We start from the raw sequence: 20,628 nt of genomic DNA on the forward strand, positions 1-20,628 counted from the left end.
CAATTGCTCAGGGCTCAGGTAACGACCAGTCACGGCTCAGTTTCACAAAACAGGTCAGCCGTGATTGGTCGTTACCTGAGCCCTGCTTAACACATACCAGAAGCGTCGTCCTGCATTCCAAAAAAATATGTTAGGTTAATTCAACTGCTTTGACCATGGGTGTGAATTTGAGGATGAATGGCCTTTGCCGAAATGCGCTGCTGTGCGATTGGCTGGCAACCAGTTCGGGATGTGAGGGATAGGGATAGGTTCCACCTCAGTCACAACCCTGATGAGGACCAGCAGTACGGGTAATGGATAGACGCATGATGGTGAAATGTTTTGATAACATTTTAAAGCCCTCTTCATCGTATTGATTGTGTCATTGTAGACTATTAAATGCAGTGTGCGGTGTGCAGTGAACATGCGCACACTGTCTCTAATTCTCACACCTCGAACCAACTTTAGCATCTCGGTTACCAGTATGGTTTTTGTGTTTTTCGGAATTAAAAAAAAAAAAAACATACTGACCAACTAAAAACTGGAAGTACATTGGACTGATGGTCTGCTAAAAGTTCTGAGAGCCGGGGTTCGGACTTGACTTCCTATGTGGATCTTCTCCTTTCTGGGTACAAAAACATGCATGTTGGTTCATTAAGAACTCTAAATTTTCAACTGGTGAGAATGTACGTTTGAATGGTTGTTTTCTACAGGGGACAATTGGTTGGTGACCAGTCCACAGTGCACCCCAACTCTTGCCAAAAGTAAAATAGATTAGCTCCAGCTCACCCACAACCCAAAAGAGGATAAGTACAATAGAAAAAGGATAGTTAGATAAAGCCTGGAAATTGCCCTGGCCGTCCGTACCAATTTGACCTTTAGAATTACATGAAATGAAGGGCAACTTGCTCTGATACTTTCTCCATTTATTTGACTGATGCCTCCCTAATCCACAGCAGACACTACAATATGTACCGCAACAGGATCGCGCGCGGCATTCCATCAGACGCACACGGTAGCTGTGTGTGCTAACTACAACTAGCTTCTAGAAACGACTGACCCTATGTCAGAAAATGAAATCAAGCATTAGCCACAACATGCTTCCTTTTTATATGCTCGTTTATCGCTGCCGTGAAAGGGAGGTTAGCATCCTATTAAGTATTTTGGTGAAACCTTTAACTCTGCTAACGCTGTACATGGCTTATGACATGACAGTGATTACCCACAATGCTTCTGCTTACACAGTGGCGTAGCTGGGCTGTATTTCACATGAGTTTTGAGGGCAAAAGGGCCTGGCAGGGAGGTGCTGGACCCAGCTGACTCTTGGCGAAAGGCGGACTACACCCTGAACTGGTCGCCTGCCAGTCGCAGAAACAGGAAAATTAAATGTATAAATAAATAAATGACATACGTGACCACCATAACTAAATGAATAACATTTTCCCAACACAATCCCGATACAAATAAATACATAAAATACAATTAATTACAATAAAATAATTTAAGGTGCCATTGCACACCAATGACGGGCATAGCAACACTTTCCCAAATCAATACACAAAATAAAATTTGCCTCCAATAAACAACTCAAGGTGCTATTATACCACCAAATCTAAGAATAACTTCAATAAACATTGGTTAACATAAAAGTGCAGCTGCATGACAGCAAAACGGGCTATTGGAAAAATACAAAATAAACGAGTTCAGAAGTTGATAAGACCTACATTTCATACATTGACAATTCCCAGCTAAATTCAACAGGAAGTTTGCAATTCCCCCTTCAAACTAAAAGTTAGGTAAAAAAAAATTGCCTGTTTTCAAATAGTATCTCCTCCGAGGGCGTTTGTCGTATCGGCTTCAAACAAGCACACAAGAGAGAGAGTGAACCCTTCTAATTAAAAGTTGGTGAAAGAAAAATCGTATATGTCCCAGTTTGCATTTCATGAGGCAGACAGTGCTTGTTTACCTGCTGCAGCCGTGCTGCTCCTCTGAGCCAGGTCATCCCTGGCCTGACTGCTCCCACCACGACAGAAGAGATCTGTCAGTTTGGCATCCTCATTTAACTTTTTATTTCTTTTTTGCCCTCTGTTTATCTGCACCACACGACTCCTTTTCTGGTTGTTCATGTCTTTTAAGCATCGTTGCAATTGCAAATGTCCTCTACCTTGCTTTTTTTCCAGAAAAATAACGGTGCGTTGGTCAACCGCCGTAGCATTACATTAAAAAAAGGTTGACCACAAGAGGGCCCATGGGTTTAAAAAACCCACCAACTCTACATCACCTACGCCACTGTGCTTACATCACGGATGACCCGTATTACAACTACTGCGCATGTGCGTTTTTCGAGAGACAAACACAGAGCCAAAAATAAATAAACAACGCGTCGACTATTAAAATTCATTGTCAATAATTAGATTGTCGACAATTAGATTGTCGATAATTAGATCGGCGACGTTGTCATAATTAGTTGACTAATCTTGGCAGTCCTGCTTCCAAGTAACCTCGGTATTATCTTTTCACATGAAATACAGCCAAACTTTAGAGTGCTTCTGCCTTGACAACATTTTGATAAAGTTCGGAAACAGAATACACTTCTTGACACCACTCAATTGCCACATTAATGGAATCGACAAGAGGAATCATCAGTCAAGAAAGGAAACTCTCAAAGAGAACTGCTTTTCAATTCTTATCCCTCTTCCCCACTGAGCCCTGAGTTTTTGCTAACTTTGAACACAAGCTTTACATAGAAGTTGAAGTAACTTTCAAAGTCAGACTCATCAAAACAACATTCGTATTCTGGTTGGGGAATACGATTCAAACGACCACTAGCCTTGTGTTGTGTCTCAAGCTTACTCACACCCTACAACTTTTTGGAATGATCTTTTATTCTTGACCCTCGCAAAGGTTCCAACGCCCGAAAGCCCGAGTCTGCCCGGCCCGGATGCTGTAATATTATCTGCATAATTTCCATTCAATGCTTCATCTTTCTCTTGGTGTCTTTCAATGTCTTTCATTCTGTACTGCACATGAAAAATACTTTCTCTCCGTCAGCAATAAGTGACTCTTCCCCAGTCTAAGTGACTCTTCCCCAGTCTCTTTGCTCTTTAATCATGGCCTATATGTAGGTTAGACTGTTTGATGCCTTGTTCTGAGTTTTTTTTCTTCTGCAGCCTGGCTATACACTTCCGCCGTCCGTCTATCCGCCTATTTGTCAAGCCGTACCAAATAGTAATCGCCTATCGGTCGGTCTGACTATCATTTTAAACCGTTTGCGCTTCTGTCGGCTAAGCGGAATGCCCGCCTCTGGGTATAAAGTGGTTTATGTGACACTCTTTAACATTGTAGTTCAGTACTGAAAAAATTTGCAACGTTTAAAAAGTCACACAATCACATATTTCAACTTCTCAATAGTAATGACTTCTTATGAGTGACAAATACTAAACAATACATGTTTGACTTATTGTGGCTTTTAAGTCTTTTTTTGTACAGTTTCAACTCTAGAAGGATTTGCGCTGATTATGAGAGGGTTCAATGAGCATGAAAGTTGAAGACACATGGGAGGTCTATGCCCCTGGATTAGGATTAAACGTCAAGTGGTTTTAGGGCTGTGATCCCTTACCATAGATTATAAAACTCTCCTATATGATTCGATCCAGCGAGAGAGCCATTAAGACACTTGTCCATATGTTCTGCTCGTCATGTGTTCCTCTTTTTACGTTTGACTGCACAAAATTCGCAGTGATTTAAAACTCCTTAAAGAGGGAAATCAACCCAACCCATGCAGGCCCACTAGTTGAAACACTGTATTCTGATTAATATTGCGGTTGTGGAATATGAGTTAAGCAGCAACATCCACCCCTTTTCACCCATCTCAGGAGGCAGCCATTTTGTCACTTCAGGCGACTGAAAATGACATCACAACTGCCCAGGTCTCAGGTAAAGACGAATTACAGCTCAGCTTCAGAACAGGTGAAGGTCAGCGGTGTTTCGTCGTTACCTAAAGCCCTGAGCTGTTGTGATGTCATTTTCAGTCGACAGAAGTGACAAAATGTCCGCCCCCAGAGAGGGCTAAAAACAGGTGGATTAACTCTTATTCCACTAATGCAATATTTATCAGAATGCCTTGTTTCAGATAGTGGGCCTGCATACAATATATTCTAGAAAAAAAATATGTTTGGGTTGACTTCCCATTTGAATAATAGAATACTACTAGAAATACCTTCAGAATTTTAATTTCTGAAAATAATTGTCGTATTGTACTTTGCTTTCGCCGCGACCCGTCCCCGGATAAGCGGTAGATAATGGATGGATGGATTGCTTAAGTGACTTGAACACATTTAGTCATTATATTTGTAATCATGATTTATAAATGCATTTGTAAATATAAATCTAGGCAGCTTCACCTTTTTAGCAGACATCTAGAGGTTTTAATCTGGCAAGCTCTTCATAGAATGTTTTCAGGTCCCCTGACACCTTGCCAAAAAATGTTTACCTCACTTCAACTCTGATTTCTTTGACAAATATTTCCATTCAACTTGTGCCCAGCTATCTCCTCCCTCGTAGATTATCTAACAGGATGACCTTTTTTGATCGAAGCTTCTAAACACCAGCAAACTTCACTGCACAAACTCCCCCGATCTTCTCTTGACCTCATTTTTGCATCAGTGTTCCTAATTGAGGGTCCAGTAAGTGTATTTTACCTTAAGTGGTCGAGGGACTCAAGTTCAATTGAGGTGTTTTTTAGTTTCGTCTCTGTTTCTGAACCAAAAATGTGTCAACATTATTGATTAAAAAACAAAGGCCGCTTTGGGAGTTTATTTTTCAGACCTTTTTCACACAGGATTGTAATATTTGCATTACTTTTTATACACACTTACACACAAGCCAGCACATATTTGAGATGTGCAGAGTTGTCATTTTGTTGACTCACCAGCAGCCCTGAGGGAGAGGTGGGCTGCCAGCGCTTTCTCTGTGCAGAACCCGCCCCCCCTCCACCCCTCCAGGTCTTGCACACTGCCCCAAAACACTGAGGGATCGAATCTCTTTCATGTTTCTCAAATGTGGCATCATGTTTTGTGTTGATCCGATCAAATCCGTTTAGTGTTTGTATGATTTGAACTCCTTAGAGCATCTGACTTTGTGTCTTTAATCAAAGTTGATTTAACGTAATGCCACTAATTGGATTAGGCTTTTTTTGTCTCTTTTTCGTGCAGATTGTTCACCACTTTGTTTATTTGTCATGATTCATGAGACCATGTGACCCTCATGAGTTCTTATGCAGTGGCATTTTTTCTGCAGCTATATGCAGTTTATATGCAGCAAAACCCAAATGGACTACATGTGCATATGATAAAGAGTATAGTTTATCAGAAGTAGAGAGGCAAAGATTTAAATCTTTGGAACTGAATAATACGTTTGACCCTCATAATTTTGCACTTGGTAGAGATACGCAGCTAAAAAGGTAGAGTATTTCAATAACTGTGTTGTATCAGTACTGCTACTTTTAGAATGTAATTCTGAGTATATTTTTCCACACCATGTTGCATTGAATTATTGAACAATACGCTTAAATTACACAGTGATAATTTACATCAGCTAATTTGCAATCAGCAAGTAAATGTGTGGGTGTCAGACGCTGAAGCCTGAGTTGGTTTAGCGCAATTAAGCGCAGACAAAACATCAAACATTACTGTGTTTTTCTGAGTGTATTCATGAGATACAAGTGTGCGAGAGCCTGTGAAAGGGAGAAAGGGTCCCTTTGGCAGTCTGTTTTTGGATAGACCGGTTCTGATGAGTGTCTCAAAGTCACAGGCATTACATGTTATTGCCAAGCTGTTTGACAGCAGTAAAGAATAATGGACTGATTAACCCCAAACAAATGTATTTACATTCAGGAAGTTCACCCAACCCCCCCCCCCCCCCCACACACACACACACACACATACATAAAGAGAGATCATACTAAATTCCTTTAATCCATTTTTAGGTGACGCAGACTAATTGGAAATGGTGCCAATCATGTTTTTCTTGGCTTGTTGTTTATTTCAACCCAAAACCAAATTGGCTGTGGAATGTGTTCATTTATTACACAAAAACAGCAAGTGGATTCAGGACAGCCAGAAAGACTAGAAGAGGAGAGAAGGAGATCAAAAGAGAGGATGCTCATACAAAATATACTAAAAATGAGGTTGCATAAATTAAAGCTTCATGAGCCATACTCATGGTGTATAAAGCATCGGGTTGGGACAAAAACAGATGGAGAGATTAGGGAAGATAAAATCAAGCTTTTGATTTTTCCAATTTAAATTTTCATGTGACATTTAAAACCCTTATGATTCCAACGATGCTTAACTGCAATATGGGTGGTCTGTTATCGGCTGCATTCAAGAAAATTGGGAGGCACAGTAGAATGCCACTTAAAGTCATAGTGCACTGAAAAACTGTATTTTTATATATTCACTATTATATTAATAAGTACAAGTAGGGCCACGTGTTTGTATTAATTACTCTATTTTTGAGTAAAAGTGGTGTGATGTCATTCAGTCCAGTGCTTCTCAAACCTTTTGAACCGACAGTACAGTACCTCTTAAAAAAATTCTGCATACCACCATCATGACCAAAAATGATGGGCTAAATGTTCATTAAAAAACAGACGGATGGAAGTACACTGTATATAACATATTGTGGGCCACTGTAACATTATGTACAGTTTTAACATTTTCTTCATTGTGCTTAAATAAAGGAAAAAAAAAAAGATAAACGTTGATCGGGCTCAGCACTGGCACTTATGTAAAACAGGAAGTCCTCAAATTACGACGTACGCGACCTACAACGTTTCGACTTTACGACACCCGTGCCTCCTCCTCCATTTTGTCCCCAGCACCATAGTGACTAAGTTTACATGCAGTCAATATTTGGGTTAAAGTCAAAATTTCGATTTCTGAAACATTCTGAATATCTCGATTACATGATTGAGCGTACAGAGTTGCTCCGGCATTTGAATAACCCACTGTGTACGACGAGACACGGCATCATGACTCAAATAGACGTCATTTCCGCTTGTTACTTTCCACTGTCAATAAAACACTTGATATTCATGTCATTCGCCACATGAATGAATTTCCTCCTCGCTCCAAAAGTGTGCTTTTGTGCTGCGTCTCTGAGCTTGTTTATCTCTGCTTGGGTATTTGCGGTGGTTGTGCGCCAATCACCGCACTTCTGCACACAAGCACCTCCTGTACTACAAAGATCACTATTCGTTGCGGTTGAGCAATGAGCATGCACAGAGTGTCTCCATCGCATCTGTTTGCGTGCCGGCATTATCTTTGCCTTTTTCGCCCTCCTCTCCTCCTCCCATCCACTTCTCAGCAGTAATGCTAAGTACAGTATCTTATGCTTTTTATTTTAATGTATTTTCGTTTATTTATAAAAAAAACCCATTTAGACTTTAACGATGAAATCCGACATAGGCCTACGCGGAAATTTGTGTTACATCGCCAGTGTAGGAACAGAACTAGTTCGTAAAATGAGGAATTCCTGTAGATCTGTATGTAAAAACGATGTCAACACTAAAATTCACCGCCCTGATAAGGCTAGTCGTAATTAATTGCATTTTTATGACAACATTCAGCACATCTTAATGACGCACATTAATTATGGGTGGGTACTGCTTTTTTCATACCGCAGTCTGACTATGTCATTGAAGGAAGGAGGCAAGCATTGTAATATTGTTTCTTGGCTTTGCTTTGTCACGTTGTGTTGTCACCTAATGTATGAAAACGGTGATCAATCGTCACCAAAATTCATATTCACAGCCCTACTCATGTCCACTTCAAACTGTCAAAAGATAAAAGCGATCAGTACACTATTTTGGACTTTATTGACATTAAATCTTCTGAGGAAAAGCCATTATCACCTCCACAAAGTTGAAAATATTGTGCTTATCGTTTTATATTTTAATAGGTTGAAGTGGACAATAATAGTGTCAAGTTCATATGAATTTTGGTGGGGATTGGTCATAGTTTTCAGACATTTAGCGAAGCTAAAGTTTTTGGGACTCCATATGCAGGCAGCCAGCCCTGGCAGCTAGCCCCTGCAGCTAACTGGCTAACACCATTCCCAGTGTTGAGGCAGAACTTATCATTCGGCTGCTAATATACAGCCGAAGTTAGCGGGACAAAATTGGCTTCTTTCCGACCAGAGATGGACCTCCGCTTCACTATAGCAATGAGCTTCATCTCGGAAGTAGGTCGTCGGCCGGCGCAGCGTGCGCTCGTGGCTGCTGAGAGCGCGTCACTGTCTGCTGCACGAGAACTCCCGATGTTGGCTTGGTGAAATTTCAAAGTTGGACTTTGAAAAATTCAGCACCCCTGCGACTCTAGTGAGGATTTGCGTTCCAGAAAACGGATGGATGGATGGAAAAATTAGAGCACCGTACCTCCGGCCAGGTGGCCGACCCTACAGCCGAGTGTGGCCACTTCCGGTGCTTCATTGGATACGAGGTGGATTACGAAAAGCCTTTTGGAATAAATGAAGTGTTCATATCTTGGGTACTTATCAAAGAAAAGAAGATACGGCATTAGAGAAACTGCAGTTAAGATTAGAGATAAGAGAAAATATAAAAAGTTAAATCCTTTGAACCTTTAAGATTATCGCTCCAGTCAGGATATTTCATACTTTATGACATGCATACACATGTAGCCCAAATTAATCCTGGGTTCAACCAAATCTGACCCACACATCAAATGGAGTCACTAGATGATTGGGTTGTGTGTTCCAGCGTGGACTCACTGAAAGTTAGCACACAGCATGAAAATATGCAAGGCGTACTTTCATCACTGCAATGCTCACTTTCCAATTTCTCCAAATCTTCTTCATTGGTTGCATAGAAAAAGTTCAATATTGCTTTCAGATGAAATGTCGACGTCAAGGAAATAGGTCCATGAGGATGACAAAAACAGGAGCATAAGAAACACGTTCGTTTTTGTACAGTGCTACAAAACTAAAAGCACCACTGCCTCACTGCACCGCTGTGGTGCTGATACCCTTGGGCTTGCTTTAGTGCCCAGAGGTGTTCTGGCTATGAAATCATGTGAATAATCATGTGAATAATGTTGCATCCATTGCAGCCTGATCATCATAGACAAGTGGATCCCTCCATCTCTGATCCTGTTTTTATGTTATTAATTGATTGTTTTAACTCCCTTTGTTTTCATATGTCTGATTTTTACTTTTTGTACAGCACTTTGTATGTAGCTGTGGTTATTTTTGAAGTGCTTTATAAAAAAAAGTTGAGTTGTCAAAATAATTGAGAGTCTTTTGTGAGTAAGGGCTGGCTATGCAGTTGTGCCTTGAGATACGAGTGACCCAACTTAAGTTGGTCATCCGGGAGATGCTCCAGTCCCTTATGTTTCACTGAACAGGAAGGGCAGTAAAACAAAATGGATGGGTAGACCTTCTTCACATGTTGTATCTTTCAGACCAAGAGGTGTTTTGAATACGGTATATCATTTAGGGTAGCTGATCTAAAATGGAACTGGTACTTCTTGTCTTACATGTTCCAATTTTGAATGGATGCTTCTCATAGATTTAAATTTCTCACCAAAGATTCTTCTGGCTTTGTTTCTGTCACTTTGACACATTGATCTATGCCAAATAATTCCTGATCATCTGTGATGCCAAAGCCAATACTGTCTGACCTTATGTTAACGCATTGGTATATTACTTAGCAATTAAATTGATTGATTTATTTTCTCTTGGGCTGATAATTAATAATGCTGCTACTAATCACGCTAATCAGTGACCTTCTTAAAGACCTAAAAAGCAGTGGCTGGTGACCTTTGACATTTCCAGGAATGATACACACAGTGATGGAGTATTGGTCTACTTTGGCCAATCATCATTCTCACGTCAGCTACACACAAAAATAAACATTGACATATTCATGGATGGCGGCACGGTGGTCGACTGGTTAGCACGTCCGCCTCACAGTTCAGAGGTCGTGGGTTCGATCCCGGCTCCGGCCTCCCTGTGTGGAGTTTGCATGTTCTCCCCGTGCCTGCGTGGGTTTTCTCCGGGCACTCCGGTTTCCTCCCACATTCCAAAAACATGCATGGTAAGTTGATTGGATACTCTAAATTGGCCCTAGGTGTGATTGTGAGTTGTGATTGTGATGTTTGTCTCTGTGTGCCCTGCGATTGGCTGGCAACCAGTTCAGGGTGTCCCCGCCTACTGCCCAAAGACAGCTGGGATAGGCTCCAGCACGCCCCGCGACCCTTGTGAGGAGAAGCGGTACAGATAATGGATGGATGGATATTCATGGATGCCGGCATGATGGTCGACTGGTTAGCACGTCCGCCAGCTTGAATCTGGCCCCTGCCTTCCTGTGTGGAGTTTGCGTGTTCTCCCCGTGCCTGCGTTCGTTTTCTCTGGGTTCTCCGGTTTCCTCCCACAGTCCAAAAAACATGCATGGTAGGTTAATTGGACACTTTGAATTGCCCCTCGGCGTGATTGTGAGTGTGAATGTTTCTTTGTCTCTGTGTGCCTTGCGATTGGCTGGCAACCAATTCAGGGTGTACCCTGCCTACCGCCCAAAGACAGCTGGGATAGGCTCCAGCACGCCCGCGACCCCTGTGAGGAGAAGCGCATTGGATGACGGATGGATAGATGGATCATCATGGACACACATTTGCCTCCAAACTGTTAGTGAGACTGTTTTAGTGGGAGTTAAAAATACTAAAACACATCTTAAATTTGATGAGAAAAAAAAAATACACGTCTGTATGTTGAATCAACACCATAAACCACTGGTTAGTCAGCGTTAGCCATGAACGCCATCTAGAGTTAATATATATTGAGAGTTAACCACAGTTAAAAAGTTAGCGGCGATCCTTAGGTGTGTTAACTTTAACGTCAATTTAACTGTTGGTTAAAGTTAACCCAGTTTTGAACAACAACATAACTGTTATGGTCTGTGTTTTGAGTCTGGAGTTTTGTTTTTGAGTTTAGTTTCATGCTTTTCCTTGTGTCCCTTTGTCTCACGTTAAGTTATTGAGTCCACCTGTGCTTGTCATGCCAGTCCCTTGTGTTAACCAACCAGCTTTCTCCTATCCTCTCTGTCTTGTCCAGGTGTTCCTCGTTGTATCGTTAACTTGTCTGTATTTAGTTGCCAGCTTTCTTTCAACCATTGTTGGTTCGTCTGTTTTTTATCCTGTCTTTGTAAGTCTTGTTAAAGTCCAGTCTAGTCCGAGTCCTTGTGTTTGTTTTGTTCTGTTCTGTTCCCTGTTGTTTTTTGGAGACTTCAACATTTTGTTAGTTTATTTTCCCAGCACCTTGTTTGCCTTTTGTTTTAAATTAAATACTTAATCTTGCACACAATTTTGCCTCCTGTGTTTGGGTCGTCGTCCGCGAAAACCTAACAATAACGGTGCCATTAAAGTTAACGGTCGGTTAAATCTATTTAATCAGTGGTTAAAAAATAAGCGAGTTTTGAACACCAGCGCCCAGGTGTTTTTCCTCATTCTGCAACCTTCCCAGTCTTTTGTTGCCCCTGTCCCATCTTTTTTTGGAACATGTTGCAGGCATCAAATTCAAAATGAGAAGATAATTACGTTAATTAATATAACATTAATCAGTTTGAACATTAAACATCTTGTTTTTGTTGTATATTCAATTGAATATAGGTTGAAAAGGATTTGTGAATCATTGTATTGTTTTTATTTACTTTTATACACAATGTCCACTACGAATGTTGCATTTGGTCTTTGTAAATTAATCTGCAAAAAAAAATTCATTCATTGAAGATGCACTAATGGGCTGTGGTGAATCAATGACAAAAAAAGGAAAGGAAAGTCTGCTGCCCCAGGATGCAAAGCAGAGCAATTCCTGCTTCCTTCTGCTACAGGAATGTCTGTGACAAGACTCCACTGTCTGCTTTTCATATCAGCTTCATTACTGAGATGATTAATAAAAAAATAAACTTGGATGCCTCGCTTCTTGCCTGATGTGAGCCACACGTGGTTTGTTCGGGCATTGACGACTATGATTATTTTTTCCTCATAAGCACAATTTCATGAGGCAGGCAATAGTAGAGGCACCAATATCCCCCCACTACTGATTGTATTATTTTTTCATGTTTGTGTGGAACTCAGTTCCCACTGTGACAAAGCACACAAGCTCATTATTTGGTGTCTGAATACACTGTGCAAAAGTACACAGTTTTATGACTTTGGTTGCACTGTTTCTTCAGAGTCTTTCTGCAGCTGTTAAATAGCCTGTAGTCTAGTATTTCATCTACAATGTTACAGGATGACAGAAAATGTTGTAAAATGTGTTTGCCGCTTTTGTGCTTAGTCTCAGTAGGATCCTGGACATAAAAGCTCAATTTCAGGGTGCCTTTTTGTTTGGCAATAGATGCGATGATCTGAGAAGATTTGATGATTGGCATGAGGATTGATTTATCATTTTTTTTACAATTAACTTTCTGTGTAGTACAGTAGAGTTGTTGTTTATACAGCCAATAGATTTTAGGTTTGAATCTTGACAATCCTCCCCTCATGCTTTCATCCATCTAGCTCACTGTTCAAACTGACCACTGTAGAAATGGAAACGGGAAGTAAACTTGAACAAAGTGAAATTAGGTATTATTATCATATGATTCCTTATTGAGGAAAACAGCAACAGCTAATTGTAAATGTTGAAATACTGTGTATAAATACTGCTCAGACGGACAGAAACTGAAAGTCATGTTCCCCAGGCTGGTAAAGTCAGTATGTGCCAGCTATTATTATCTTTGGAAGAGGTGTTTTTTAAACTAAATTAATTAATTAATTAATTAAAAAAAAAAAATTCGGTTCGAAAGATGACGGACTGCCAAATGACGGATGGGTACCCAAGCCACTGACGAATGACGGACCGGCAAAATTTAGAAAAAAGTATTTATAAGCTCTGAATCCAGGCTCTGTTGCATCTCTTCTTTTCATTGTTCCGATTTCATTATTGGATTAAGTAAGGAAGTGCATGCCTAACTGCTGTAGAAAAAAAAAAAATTATATAATGTTGTTCTGATGCCATTTTTTGGCCCTGATACCGATTCCAATACCCAACTGGTCGGTATCGGCCGATGCCGATACTGTACTGATACCATCCATACCGCTTATCCTCACAAGGGTCGCGGGCCTGCTGGAGCCTATCCCAGCTGTCTTCGGGCAATAGGCGGGGGACACCCTGAATTGGTTGCCAGCCAATCGCAGGGCACACAGAGACAAACATCCGCACTCACAATCACACTTAGGGGCAATTTAGAGTGGTATCGATACCAGACTTTTGAAAAAAAAAAAAAAAAAAAAAAGATATATATGAGCATTTTTTTCCTTGTAATTCTAAAGAACTGCATACTCACTTGGATGTAAAAACATTGTTATCATGGCTTAGTCAGACTTAAAAACCTTTGTGAAACAGGAAAAAATAAGAAATAATATACAACGTCCGCTCCCAAATCCACTTTCAAAACCAAAAACAAGCAGTAGAAAAATCCAACAAGTTCAACTCCAAAATCCAAAATCGAGCAGAGTTTGTTGTTGCGGACCATTCCCCTTGTTCATGCTCGCTGCCGCTGCCGCCGCCGCCGCAAGCTCTTGGTGCTTGTTCACATGTTTCGTCCTCAAATGTTTTATCAGGTTTGACGTATTGAACCTGGCCACTTAAGCTCCACCTCTTGCAACTTTCGCACCGCAAATTTTGCACTTAGCTGTTGTACTCGCTGGAGTTTCTATGTAGTAGAGTAAGTACAGTAGTTCCATATTGCTGCCGACATTATTTCTTATTATTTTCTCCTGTACCTCACTTTTTCTCATTTTCTCTAAGCATGAAAAAGCAGCCCCGCCATTGGTTAAGAGCGTCCGCTCTGGGCCAATAGCGACGGCTAATATTGAACAGTCACCACACACCAATGTCGTGAATGAGCAAGATACTGTACAAGGCGCTGCATTCAATGTAAATTGGGCAGGATTTATTGTTGCGGTCAATTCCCCTTGTTAATGCTCACTGCCGCCGCAAACTCTTGGTGCTCGTTCACATTTCGTTCTCAAATGTTGCATCAGGTTTAACGCATTGAACCTGGCCACTTTGGTTCCGCCTCTTGCAATATTCGCTCTAGCTGGAGTTTCAATATTGAAGTAGTTACATATCGCCGACACTATACAAAGCGCTGCATTCAACGTTCTTTACTAGTACAGCATCAGGAAATGGCATCGGCACGTTATTCGTAAGTACTCGCAGATACCAGTGTTATTAATGAGGTATCGGGATACTTACCGATACCAGTATCGGTATCGTATATATATATATATATATATATATATATATATATACCTGAAGTCAGGATTTAAATCTACTTTTAAATCATTTCTGCCAACCAAAAATTAACATGCAGTCTTTCTGTTTTTTTTTTATCATTAATTTAAGACATGTTCTTTCTTGTAGCTTGTTTTTCTTTTGTCTGACCTCAAAAGCTAACCTGCCATAGCGCTTCCCATTTTGGCATTAATGGGCCGATCAACATCCTGCCAAGCAGAAGGCATGCTCCTTTACTCTTGACAAAGCTGAGATTGACTTGCTCTCTTTGTGAGCCAGCTGAGGATAAATACGATGTGGATGACGGCTGAATGGAAGAATTGATGGCAAGAGGAAATGTACTGTTCTCCTGTCTAAGTGTCGCTGTGAAAAAATGCTTTACTGTAGTATGGAAATTAGCCACTTTGTGTAACTTTGCTCTTGCTACGTTGGTCCCTAGGATCGATGCAAGGAGAGTACCAGAGGAGACTTTACAAGGAGCTGCTTGCTAACTACAACCGACTGGAAAGACCAGTGGTCAATGACTCAGCTGCCATCCTGGTGGAGCTGGGCTTCACTCTTCTGCAGATAATAGATGTGGTGAGGAGGATGTACAGAACATGTTAGTACCTTGTACAGCAGAGGGAGGGGGCCACAATTTTTCATCATTGCATAGTGGCGTGGCGTGTCTTGACCAGTCTCTTGACTCATAGCTAGGGCACAACAACACAACACAACACAGCAAACATAATGTAGAGGAATAAGCAGATTTTATAAAGTATAATTATTGTACTTGGGTACAAGCGTAGTCACAACAAAAACTGTTATGCATGCTACAAGCGGTGTGGCCTGGCGAGTGATGTCAGGAATCTCGCTGGTTAATCTGTGTGTGAGAGTCTGGATGTGAATTTTGGCAGACTGCGAGTATTCTCATTATGTGTTTGACCGATTGTTTGTCCTGTTGAATGAGCTCTGATTTTGTTTTGTTTTTTTTACTTTATTCAAGCGGTAGCACATCTGAAGGTACGGAACCCCTAATGTGACATGGAAGTAAAAAAAAAAAAAACAACAACTTTGCATTCCCTCGCAAAAATTGTGAGATAGCGCAAAGTTTTTTGCGAGGGTACGCATTTTTTTTAAATGCGTGTTTATGTACTTACGAGTAATTTCCAGGTAAACAAAAGCAACAAAGGGAGCGTTTTCAGCCGTGGGTTGGTTCAATGGAATTGCTTTGAAATTCGCTTGTAATACAAAGACCTAAAATCAGTTTTTGATATTAAACACGGTTTGCCCATCTCTGACGTACTGTCATCTCTCAAACAGCCGCGCATTAGAGGCTAGGCTAGGCTAGCTGCTAAACTGACTCGGGAAAAAAACTGTGCGTTCCCTCGCAAAAAACTTTGCGTTATCTCGCAATTTTTGCGAGGGAACACAAAGTTGTTGTTTTTTAACTTCCATGTCACCTTATGGGCTCTGTAGAAGGTCTCTCATACCTCAAATAAAAAAAATCCACCCTGTGTCAACTCACAACTTCAAAAGTTGCAGCTCCTCTAAGTTAAGGTCCCACTGCAAGTCGTATCCTGAATATTTTTCTCTCTCTGTGGGCAATACGAATGACTTTATTTTCTGTGGACATCTTTTAGTGTAATGTGTGTATAGCTGAAGCTGTATGCGCCCATGTGTCATAATGTGCTGCCCCTTGGTTCTCATATAGCACTGTTAAATACTGGCAGAAGTAATGCACTTCTGCTGTTTGACTTCACACATTTGCTGATGCTAACACACACACACACACACGCACACACACCATGCACACACACCGGTACAGTATGTTCATGCGTCGTTCATTAGTTGTGTCTTAGAATACGCTGTTAAGGTCTTGTTTTATTTAAAAGTTCTTGAAAGTAATTAGACTGGATGGCACAGTGTAGAAGCAATCCTATAGGTAGCCACAACAGTGAACAACTGCAGTGAAATACTTTGCAAGGTTAATTTTCGATTTGCCGTTCAGACTTTCAGAGCGCCGTGTAGAAGAAGCATAACAGCAGTTCTGTTAGTTCTTTTCAAAAGAGACAGAGACAGCACTTCTTTTGTAAAGTTTTTTTTTTAACCTTTACAGGGCTTGTTTAGTTTCATGATGTTACAGGTGAGCGGTTAGGGAGCCGCTCATCAAGGACTTTAAAGATCTCTGGGCTTGCTAATGGGAAACGGCATTATCACCAAATACAGTAGAAAGCCCAAATAGACCATTTAAACTATGATTAGCAGCCACACTATGTACCTACAGTAGCATAAATGCTCATCTCATGAAGGATGATGATTGGTATAAATGACGTCATTATTTGAAGTAGCAACATCCACATACTAAGAAGCTCACTTCCCAGAAGTCGTGCGGATAAGTTATAAGCAAACAAACACACCACAGGGGAGTGCTATCCCTGAGGAGACGGACATTAAGCTGTGCACTAACATCTGCATCATCTGCTGTCTGACATTGTGGAGTGTGTGCCATATGTGCCACATTTCTCGCTGAAAGGAAAAGGTCCATATAGAGATGTGGTGGATTAGCCGATGCAGCACTGAAAAAAAAACAACGATTGCATTTCATGAAACTGCGTTTCCCCCAAATCCGTGCACAGCTTTTGTGTTTTGTTTACAGTGCATGGAAAATGTCACTTTGCAGCGTTCAGAACATGAACAACCTCATTTCCTAAAGTACATAAAATACCCCAAACTGCCTCACTTCTGAGGCAGTACGCTGTCATAGTAATCTCAGCTCAGACTCTGCATAGTTTGCATGTTTTTTATGCTTTTATTTTTTTCTGGGTACGCCAGCTTCATCCACAGTCCTAAAAATAGGCATTGCACTGAAGACCCTAATTTGTCCACATATGTATAATTAATACATATACAAATTATATTTCTCACCAACAAAAAATCCACCCGTGTAATCTAAAGGCATCTATAAAGCAAGATAGATAAAGCTGTAAACTGTGGGTTTTTTTTGGTTTTTACTATAAAATTGAATTTGTCATTACTATGATGTGATTATTTCTCTCTCGATAACTGAGCCAAAAGAAAAGGATGCTAGCAATAATGTAGAGGTGCACAATTAATGGATTAAACGGCATCTAATTGATTACCAAATTAATTGATAATTATTTTTGATAATCGATTAATCGTTTTTTTATTTAAAAATATCAAAATGATCATAATTTCAGCTTCCCTTTAGTATCCGATTTCTGTTGTCACAATCTCAATCTTACATCACAAATCTCGGATATTAGCACTCACATACAAGCAAGTCCATTCCAGAGTCCACTCGGACCACTCCTGCTCTTCCCAGGTCTGTCCTGAAGTATACTTGAATCGTTATTTTGCGCTTCAAATAGTATAATTTGGTTTTATTGTCTTTATTATTTCTCAGGGTCCTTTAATTTATTTTTATTTATTTGATTTGAGCACAGTACATTCCCATGTTTGAGGTTGAATTTATGTACCCCAAATGTTTGGAAGAAATGGGTTATTTTCTCGTACTGACTATATCTGATTATTGTTCCTTGTTTAAATATAATCACTTCATCAAGTCTCTTCTAATATTTCATAAAAAGTAATAATCATTCCTGCTGATATCATCATATCGGACAGTACTCTCTAGGCTGCAGTATTGTATCGTATCGGAAGTGAAAAAGTTGTATCGGGACACCCCTAATCACAGGATGATGCATAATTTTTTTTGTGTGTTTTTTTTTATGATATCTTTCTGGTGTTAGGATGAGAAGAACCAAGTGCTGATGACCAATGCCTGGCTGCAGTTGGTGAGTCACTAGGAAGATTTTCTACAAGATGTCTGTGGGACTTATTTTGTCCATTCATCCAGAAGAACGTCACAAATACTTTAGTTTTCATGACACGCTTTCAATGGTCTTGACTGTTTATGGTGAACAGTTATTTCCAATATAAATGAGCCTGGGTGTGTTACATAGTTCTCAACCCTAGTAGGCCTTTATTTCGTCCAATCAAAACCTGCAATACAGAAAGTTACAGCTATCTAATAAAAGGCACAGAGCATAAAATCACAGCTGTAAGAAAAGCATGTGTGCATGAAAATGGTATTTTGAATTTTTATAAGCCCTCGCAAGATTGTGCGCTGTCAGCATCTTTACCAGAATGAAAGACCATGAAAACACTCCCTTCGAAAGATATGACCCTTCTCATTCGCCTATGTAAGCGTTGTCACAATAGGGCAAATAGATGTCATGTAGTAGTAGAATATCTCTCTGTCTCTCAGTACTGGACAGATATCTACCTGAGCTGGAACCCAGAAAGCTACCCTGGTGTCCAGAACCTTCGATTTCCTTCAGACCAGATCTGGACTCCAGACATCCTTCTCTACAACAGGTGAGAGTTCTTCCTTCTTCCTGCAAACTAATTTATATGCTGCAGCATCATGTGTGCATCCGTTCAAAGTTCTGCCTTCAAGCAGGTTGATTTCAGACGTGCATCATTGCTGTGCTGCACTCTATTGTTTCTTTTCATGGGCGTTATATATGACAATATTGCAAACCCCGGTGATTATAAAGCATGGCACAGTAACGTGATAGGCACATGTATATGAAACGTGTGAGTAGCAGCGTGAAGAACCTCTAAATGTTGATGAAACTGAGTGATAAAATGGTCTTTTTTTGGGGTCAATGATGCCGTTGAACCTTTTCTTCGACACCACCTGTGTACTGAAGATTAATGTGTGGACATGTTTGTCCAAATCCCTCTGAGATGTTCATTCAATCCTCTAATCCTAAATGGATTTTTCAGGCGATAATAGGCTGACTTTGTAATTATCCTAATGCATTGTTCAAATTCTCTTCAATTCTTCTTCCTTGTTCTCCTACACAGCAGCTTGATCTTGTTTAAAATCAAGGGGATTGAAGCAAAACAAACAGCTGATGCAAATTATTATCTGTACCAAATGTCATCTAATATGGAGGGATGTTTTTTTTTTATTTGATGAGAATATGAACATCCTGCGTTTTCCCTGTCATGAAAATGTGTTCGAATATTTTTTTTTTTTCTATTGCAGTCTAATCCTTCTCATCCAGCAGCATTTTACTAGGTGCTCTGCTTAATCCCTACATAGAAATAGAAATATCTGCAAAATAATCTCACTCATTAAGCGCATGTTTATTATTTGGTTCATTCTGGCTAAGGAACAGTTAATGTACATATTTCTTATTTCTATTTGGAGAGAAAACAGGTCAAAGATTTGATATTTTAATTATACGACCATTTGGGATGACAGTGTATCATCCCTATCATGTGAAAACAATGATACAGCAGACAAACCAACCCAAACACCTCAAAATGTATGTTATTAAAAAATCTGAACAATTATTGCTTCAACATTAAACAATGACCCCCACAATATTTTTCACCCGCAATAAAAAAAGTACCTTTGGGTGTGAAATCCATCTTTTTAATTCATCAACACTACTACTGTCAATAAAGGCCTATTTCACACTTGCATGTCAAAGGCAGCATGAGGACAAAACAAAGGTTTGGGTGTATTAACCCAAATATTCAAAGCACAGCTTTTAGACCTGCCGGATTACCCGTCCTAATCCTGCTGCTCTCTTTCCCTGTCTCAACCCTTTACCCTCAACCTCCCTTTTGTGCGTTATTCTCTCGATCGTCCATCCTACCTCACCACTTCTCCTCGCATTCGCCATTTTACGTTCATGACTCACCTTCTTGCCATTATTCACTCCACTCAATTTTCTACCTTATTGTATCTTCTGAGCGCTCCCGGCTTCTGTTTATAAATCATACCCTCCGCACAACATGATTTTGTCAAGCTTTCAGTACGTTTTTTTATCCTTTTTTTTGTCCCATTTTGTTTTCTTGCAGGTTTCTCAACTCTTCTTGCATTTTTGACTCTCCTGTCCTGGTATATTTGTGAAAATATTTTTAGTTATTGTACTTATTATCCTTACTTGAAGTCAACGCAAACATATTTTTTTTCAAGAATATGTTCTATGCAAGCCCACTAGTTGAAACAGGGCATTCTGATAAATATTGGGTTTGTGGAATAAGTGTTAATCCACCCGTTTTTAGCCATTTCTGGGGGCGGCCATTTTGTCTTCTGTCGACTGAAAATGACATCACAACTGCTCAAATGACCAATCACGGCTCAGATTCAGAAAACAGGTCAGCCGTGATTAGTTGTTGTCAAAATGGCCGCCCCCGGAGATGGCTAAAACGAGTGCATTTTGCTGGTTAATTTATATTCCACAAACACATAATTAATCAGAATGCCGTGTT

At 40.2% G+C, this 20,628-nt stretch overlaps 1 protein-coding gene across 1 annotated transcript in view; it reads left to right on the top strand.

The window, feature by feature from the left end:
- Positions 1–20,628, top strand: part of LOC147151898 (neuronal acetylcholine receptor subunit alpha-7-like) — a 39,941-nt gene that overhangs the window by 1,259 nt on the left and 18,054 nt on the right. Inside the window, exons 2-4 of the mRNA XM_086020582.1 lie at positions 14,771–14,910; positions 18,084–18,128; positions 18,602–18,711. Of these exons, the coding sequence (XP_085876708.1) occupies positions 14,771–14,910; positions 18,084–18,128; positions 18,602–18,711 (295 nt within the window). The remainder of the gene's footprint in view (positions 1–14,770; positions 14,911–18,083; positions 18,129–18,601; positions 18,712–20,628) is intronic.

Source organism: Filicampus tigris, chromosome 2 (genome assembly GCF_054856515.1).
Source record: "Filicampus tigris isolate MCC_2025a chromosome 2, RoL_Ftig_1.0, whole genome shotgun sequence".
In the NCBI taxonomy this organism is placed as follows: domain Eukaryota; kingdom Metazoa; phylum Chordata; class Actinopteri; order Syngnathiformes; family Syngnathidae; genus Filicampus; species Filicampus tigris.